The 8,195-nt window shown below is 40.1% G+C and overlaps 1 protein-coding gene across 1 annotated transcript in view; it reads right to left on the bottom strand.

Annotated features, from left to right (window-relative positions):
- Positions 1-7,960, bottom strand: part of CD109 (CD109 molecule) — a gene marked incomplete at its 5' end in the record, with an annotated part of 76,713 nt that extends 68,753 nt beyond the window's left edge. The window contains one exon of the mRNA XM_010138796.1: positions 7,800-7,960. Coding sequence (XP_010137098.1) covers positions 7,800-7,960 — 161 coding nt within the window. The remainder of the gene's footprint in view (positions 1-7,799) is intronic.
- Positions 7,961-8,195: the final 235 nt, after the last annotated feature.

The following is an 8,195-nucleotide window of genomic DNA, read 5'->3' on the forward strand; positions in this document are numbered from 1 at the left end:
CAGGAATAATCTGAACTGGACCAGAATTTATCACCCCTGGGTCCAGTCAAGAGCTGGTGCACTGCAGCTCTAGAGAACAGGAGAAAGACAAGGTGCACGGACATTTTTGCAGTTAAAGCCACATTGCACCAAACTCTGCAATCCCTACCAAGTTCTAGCTTCAGTGTGCAATCCAAAGTGCAGGGCTGTTTTCCTGACAAGCAGGGCAATTCATGACAAAAAAACCCAACCAAACAAACAAAAAAAACCTTCTCCGGATAAAAGCAAAGGTTTTTCCCCAGTCTGCTTTTACTTCACAATCAGAAGCATGGTGGAAATTCAACCATAGCAAGTTCAACCAGAAACACGCATTGTCAGGACAGAACAGACACAGATTTATCAGAAGGTATGAAGAGAAAGGGTACTGTCCTTGCCCGCCTCTGCCCCCTCGCCACGGCATTCCCTGTGTCTTTCTATTTCACATGGCATAGGAGTTGTGGTACCTCCCTGCTTGTCTCTTCTACCAGTTCAGCCCTTCTCTCACCAGCACTGCCAGTCCACCCCTGAGGAAAACCCCCATCTCCCACCCCTTCAGACAGACAGACAGACACTGCCAATGTTGGGTGACTCTTCCCTTGCCCTGCTGCATCCACCATCCCTTCCATAAGCAAGCACCAAGGTTCCTGCAGACTGGCCCTTCTAACTTCTTAGGTCACAATTCAGACATTTAATTCTCCACTCAGTCTTCTAAAGTACAACTGTACTACTATTACCACTTTCAGCTGAGTGGTCAGAGAGCAGGCAATTTCAAGAACACAATATTTAAAACACTTTGTGATTTATCTGAGACAATGCATGCAGGTAGGAAAACCAAACAGCTTCATGCTTCTAAAACTAAATCACCTCTTCAATTAGAGACCTTCTGACAGCTACCCAGCAGCTACCATCCCAGAAGCATAAACACAAGCACAGGCTTTTTATAACTTCCACCTCCCTACTCCCCACCCCTCCCAGACCAGCTAACCAGCCTCTAAGGGCCATCCATGGACTTTTTGTCATGCAAGTGACATCATCACTGCCTACCATACCCAAACAACTATATTCTCATGAATTACAAATTTACAGCTGTTAGCAAGTCAAGTTTTGAATAATACAGAGAAAACTGTCTTGACAACAGATCCAATCTATGAAACTACACAGACAATTCAGAATAACCTCGGACTTAAGCATTTTACACAACTAAGTGGGAAATTCATTGCATTCACTGAGATTTCCCCTGGTGACTGTACACAAACATACAAACTCACAGGCATCTGCACATCGCGCTTTCAAGCCATTATTGGCTGTCATTATTATCCATTCTGATGCCCATGAAACAAACATAGACAAAGCCACTCTTACTGAAATTTAAAGCAGCTGTAGTTTTTATTCTGACTTAAAACATAGGGAAATCATACTAGGACAGATGTATTTAATAAGAGTTCCATGCTGTCCCCACTTCTCCAGCTGGCTTGTCAGAGTGCTGTGCCAGATTATCAAAAGCCTTTCTGAAGTAAAATATAGCAATAGCCTGTTTCTTCTCCACCTATAAGCCCTGCCAACCCATGGTGGAATACATTTTATTTGCAGGTTTTCTCTCTTCACTCATGCTTTCAAAACTTCACTAGCAGTTTTAAAATTATTTCAATTAATTCCCTAAATATTCTATAGGCAATTTTATCAGGCCTAAACATCTATTTTACCAAAGTACTCTTTAACCTTTTCTTTTCCTTTTGTTGTCTTAATTCTTAACCCTTTTCCATGGCAGTTAGTTGATCCTCTTAGTGAAGACCGAATGCTTACTGCCTCTCTGAATTGCTGACCAACACCCTGATCACCAGAATGAGTAGCAAGCCACATCCTTTGCTTGCTTTCTTGCTACCAATATATTTTAAAATCTTGCTTTATTTTCCTTTACATTCCTTCCTACTTATGGTTTGGTCTCTCCAGTTTTGTTCTTTCTTACACATGCTACTCCTTTACATTCAACCTCTGTAATCCCATCTCATTTTCAATTTAAACACAATGTTTTCCTTTTTTCTATGGTATTTTGGCCAGTGATAAGATTGTATTTAATTACTTTATTTCTTACACTTCTGCTATGTTAGGGTAATGTGTACTTATCCCTTTAATATGAATCCCTCAAGAGCTTTCTCCCTTTACTTCCCTTCCTTCTTTCTTCTGAGAATATCTTACCTCCCAATTCCTGTTGTTTATTGGCATCACTTCACTTTTTCTTTTCCTCCAAAATTCAAATCCTTTACTTTGTTCTTCTCTCTTCTCCCTTTCCTAAAAGCTGTAAAGCCCCTCCAGTTCACAGTAGCAGGGAACCCCACACTGGCACATATAGTATTTCCTCCTTTGTAAGAGTTGCCCCACTGCCATCATTTCTGCTACGAGTAAAGTACTCCATCCCTCTCAAGGTACTGTGAAACAGCCTGTAGCACTCAAGTCTGCCACAATCTCCTTGGCTGGATATCGGTGTAGAACATGGCAGCCACAACGACCTTGCATACAAACACATAAGCCTTGATCCACAGAAGAGCTCTTTCTCGTCTCTCCATCCAGCCCCAACACCTCCTTCTCCAAAACTTTTTCTTCATTTTGATTTTGCACAGGTTATCTATATATGCTGACTATTTGACAACTTTCGTTTCATGAGGCACAGTGACACATACATTTGGAGGTGGAGATTACGGACACAAAATCATTGGAGTCCTGGCTCTCTTGCTGTGTGGCTTTTTAGGCACTGATGCAGAATTAGACTGAAAGGAGATGTCCCACTAAACTGCCAGCAAAACACTTTACCCCACAGATTTTTCAGCAAAGATTTTGTGGTCACCAATAAGTCAGTCATTTTATTCTGAAATAAGGTACAGAGGCAACTCAAAATTAACGAAATGGACTAACATACTTAGGCTGTTCTCTCCCACTTAGCTGTTACTTTACAACTTACCATTCCTAGTGCTTTTCACTGTTTCACACACTAGCATGGTCAGAAACATATTATTAAGTACGCAAAACATGCCTTCTGGTAAAGGCAGATTTTCCATTGTCTATATGGATGATCACTACATGTCTGAGCTTGACAGATGTTCTCACAAACTCTAGCACGTTTCATAAATCCTAGCTGAGTATTTACCACGCTCTAGCTTGGTAACCTCTGTTAAAAAGTATGTTTACTCCTCTCTAGAAGTACAGAAAAGCAGTGCAAATTAATTAACACATAAAAGTAATCTACAGGGAACCCAAACTATGCATAGTGTTGTAAACCAGATTCTTCAGTCCATAATGTAGTCTTCACTCATTGTGCCTTAAATACCTTACGTTGTACCTTAAATACCAGAAGCTCTGACTAAATCTTATTCTTAAGAATAAAAAAAAGTTCATGCAGTCAGGTAAATTATGACATCTGATTACACATGAAAGCTTTTCTTAAAACTATTCTTCTTTCAACTGACATGCTACTTATTTTTTGCAAATCATTCTAGCACTAACGAAGAAAACAGACTTTTCAGAAGCTCTTGCAATTAAAGTATTAGTTTTCTCATACTCTAACACACACTGCAATGTCTGGGTAGTAAACCCTCCAAGACTTCTTGCCAATTCAGGCTACATATAAATTGACCAATAACTGGATAAATATGCATGGCAAGAGTCATCCTTCACTGTAATCACTGAAAACTGAGTCATTCATGCAAAAAAAAAAAAAAAACCAAACCACAGTTTGCCTTTATTCCTATCATTTTGTTATTGTTGTTGTTAACCCAGAAAACCAACAGCTCAAACTGCACATAAACCATTGTTACCTTCTGCAGTCATTTTCAATCTAGGTGAGGATCTTTCTGATACTCCACCTCCAAAGAAAATGTGTCAAGGCTTGATACACTGCACAGAAACAGCTTTAGTTAGTGCTTTGTGGTTTTCTGGAGTCTGGTAGAGACAGTGGGAACCTATTCTCTCCTGGTGATGCACTGACTTTTTTTATCGTTATTGTGCTTGCTCACACAAAGTTTACCTGTAGCGGCAATATCGTGCTTGCAGACAGGTCTGTTTGTCTGTTTTCACTACATTTAATCTAATTAATTTCTGTACCAAAACATTGGTCTTAAACAACCTCCCTTACTACGGTATATTTGGATTCTGCAATACTGAGCCAAGCTCAAAACATCAGCACTTCTTTAAATGCATGTGTATGTACACTTTTTCCCTTGCTCTGAAGAATACAAACTAGCCACTTATTAATAAATATATTTCTTTTCCCTTTGATACATGAAAAGCACGATAAAGCTGTGATACAGCCTCTACGGCTAAAGCCTCTCTTTAATGGACAATTTCCCAAGAATCACTCAGATATCAAAATTCCACTTCCAGTAACATTAAAACAGTGAATGTTTTATCAACCATAACAGTGCAAGCACTCTGTTTCATTATATAAAGCAAGAGTTATATTATATAAAGAAAAAATAACTGTGCCTCTAATTTAATAAGAGCCTTTTAAAGAGCTAACTCAGAAATTTAGACCAGTACATGTATCATACTGAGCTGCTGCTGCAGAAGCAGAATACATCTTTAACTTTAAGCAACTGCAAGTGCACTTTGCCAGACACATATGTAATAGCTCTTATGTTTAGGTACTTGACTAAACTCAGCCTGCAAAATTAAACAGCACTATTAAAGATGGTGTACTCAGCCTGTGCTCTGCCACCAGCATCCAATTCCCAGCACTGCACCCATCTGAGTTTAATCAGCACAAATATTTCCGCACTAAGTCTGCCTAAAAAAATATTCAATAAAATAAAACTTTATTTTTCATTCAGAGCAGTTTCTCAAAGCAGTTAATCCTCTGCTTTTGCTGTCATCATGCAAGGAAAAATACAGAGCATAATTGAGCCAGCTTAGGTAACAGTGCCACTGGATTTGCAGCCTAACCAAGGAAAGCTTTCTAGATATTCAGCACAGTCAACAACTTCAGCTACACTCTGCCTCTCTTAATACTTATTTTGCATAGACACATGGCAATAAAATTAATCAGACTCGTGTACAACAGGAACAGTAATACCACTGTATTAGCCCCTCTGTGTAACTTAACGGACCCAAGTGACAGATAAAGCAACATTTCTGGGGACTAATATATGCCGCAATGATGTCATTTAAAGAAGATTTTGTGTGCCTGGAGATAAGTTTGGGTTTTTTCCTCCAGCTGGAACGGATGGCCTAATAAAGCCTCCCCCAGTCTCCCTTCAGTCACATTCTTAGACTAATACAGCTACGCCAGTATTGCTCATATTTTATCTTAAGGTTGTTTTGTTCTTCAGTGAAGAATTTAAAGCTTTAGAACCCTCTTCTGACAAACTGCTTTCTCTCTGTGTAACTATTCACAACTGATCCACTCCTGCAGCACCTTCAGACACACGCCTTCAACACTACATCCTCTGCTACAGGGGAGTTCCCTTGCTCCTGGCCCATAACAGTATTGCTTGCATATTTGTTCACAGAGAACAAATGCCTAACTCGACTTTAAAAAATGGATGATCACATACTAAATTTGAGATTTTTGCAAGAGGAAGTACACTGCATGTTCAGCACCTTGTTTCTTCTGTTCCATTTATCAAGTAAAAAAGCATGGAAAATTCAATAAATATTTAAAAGACAGGAAAAATATTAAAAATAAAAACAATATCCGTGCACTTCAAATAATGTGCTATAGCATTTCTCCTTTTTCCTTACTCTATCCAGTCTGATAAAGTCAGACCTGTCCTGATCACCCACTGTTCCCTCTGATTTCAGCAACTCCCAGCATCAAGCCTTGTTCTGTGTGCTGTGCAGACACATCCACATATTTTCATGTTTGGAATTACTAGTTGCTTGTCTGCTTTTTAATGTTGAAAAGGACAACCACAGACATGTTGAAACTTATGCAAGGCTCACTAAACTTGATGTTAAGCAGGACGGAAGCAGGAAATGAAAGTCAATATAGTTAGAGGAAGAAAAGGAAAAGACAGTTTTTCATTCAAAATCAATAAATCAGTTGGTTTGAGTTTGTTTTTGTTTTGGTTGTGCATTAAAATACTGCCAGGAAAGGTTCAAAGAGGAATTTTGAACTTAAAAAGGCGAGCTCACTACTAATAGCATAATAAATACATCAAAGGTATTTTCTCCACAGAATAAGAATGTTTCTTTATCCACTGCTGAATCTTCCACTATGCCTAGTCCAATAAGATTGGTCTGTACTTTTGAATAAGAAAAATCTAAATATGACATGTAGAGTGTTATGGAATCTTAAGATTAAGAACCACAGGCATGACAGCCAGTCTGTTGTACTTGCATGCAGATTTTAGGTGCTAGCAAATCAGTCCTCCTAAAGAAATTGCCTTAGGCATACATCACCACAAGCACTAGTTTTAGATTTGAACACTATCAGATCAGGCATATACATTTGATTTAAATCAGGAATGAACACTTAAATCAATTGGATTTTTTAAATTAACCATAGTACTACAGAAAAATTGCCTCAGGTTTATGCCTTTACAGTGGCTCTGGAGGTCAGATGCCTGATAACAATATAAAATTAGAGTGGACAAGCAATACTCAATGTAAGTAAAACCTGTCAATGCATAGTTCTGGGAAACTTTTTCAGAATATTTGAAATAGCAAGAAGAGTTTTGATCAGATATGCTTTTCTGATTCATACGGGGCCATGAATTTCTTGATCCGGTCAAAGGCACTCCATCACACTCAAAGCCTCACTCCTCTCTAGAGGTTGTGAAGAGATGTGGGCTTTCATAAAGGCTTAGAAATGAAGGTGTGATGCTTCCAATTAAAGCATCTACATTAACTATAAGACATTAATAGAAAAATAGGTTAACATAACAAGAAAGTTCGTTAAAGCAGGGTAAGTTTTTCTAGGACCTCATACTGCCCCCAGACTCTCTACAAATAAAAAGCTAGAGTTTGGGTGTTATTTATATTGCCCCGTACTAATATTTTTAAAGATGGATTATCCATACAAAACATTTTCTTTATCACGAGGGCAAATCTCAGGCAGGATATTTCTTTGCTTCTGTTCCCAACTGGTGTTCATGAAAAGGAGCCAGAGTATCTTGGTTCTCTACTCAGAACAGCCACCAGGTCTTCTGCTGCTTCTCAGAGGGAATTCATTAAATAAGCCTGCTCTAAGATTTGCTTATCTTCAATCCCCAACCTGTCTCACAAGTCAGTTCTTGATTCTTAAAAATTTCTGTTTCCACAAAGGCACAGAGCTTCCATGCAGTAGTGTCTGACATAGTCATCTCCACTTCTCTGCTGCCCTCATGTTCTCCCTTTCTTAGTGCATGAGATTTGTTAGGACATGCTCTATGACCTTGTTTGTTCCACCCTTACCATTATCCCACTTGCTTCCACCTTGCACCTTAACAACAAGCCTGCCAGCAAGGACCTCTTCCGCTACTTTTTCTTCAGTGGCCCCACTACATTGACCAGAGTACTCCCTAGATCCTCATAAACCCCACATCCATCACACTTTGCTACTATCTGATTATTTTCAGAGTTTACAATGAATTAGCACACCCAAGAAACCACTCGCTATCCAGCTCGGTTGCCCACCTGCACACAGAGCCAGCAGAGTACAAGATTATTTTCCCATAAGTGACCCCTTGGTCACTTGGTAAAATAAAGTTCCTATTTTAGCAGTGTTTAGAAACTGTGATATTTTGGGAGAAACAAAATACTTGTGGGAGAAGGCAAATCTAAATGCTTCCAGGCCAACTCCATTCTCTTACCTTTCTCAAAGACCATTTCCCTGCTCAAGATGGTCTCGTTATCTCTGATCACTTCTCCCCGTACGGTGACCTGTGCTGGGCTCTCCGGCAGCAGAGCCACCCCAACAGTCACGTTTGCTCCAGGCCTGATGTTCCAGGGAACTGCCACCAGAAACGTCGGTCTGGAAAACCCAAACGGGCAGAGGAGGAAAGGGCAGGGAGTGAAACACAATCCCCTGAAAAGTAACAGCGTCCGCAGAACAACGTAGGATACATGTTGCAGAGCTCTTCTGGGGCGCTCCGCTGCGGAGGCTGTAGGTGATGCTCACCCCCCAGTCGCTACAGAGCACACCCGGGGGTTGCAGGATGGGGAGAAGGCTGCGCTGCTCTGCCCGCTTTCCCGAAGCCCCCGGGAAG

The sequence above is a fragment of the Buceros rhinoceros genome, unplaced genomic scaffold, assembly GCF_000710305.1.
Source record: "Buceros rhinoceros silvestris isolate BGI_N320 unplaced genomic scaffold, ASM71030v1 scaffold3966, whole genome shotgun sequence".
Classification (NCBI taxonomy): Eukaryota; Metazoa; Chordata; class Aves; order Bucerotiformes; family Bucerotidae; genus Buceros; species Buceros rhinoceros.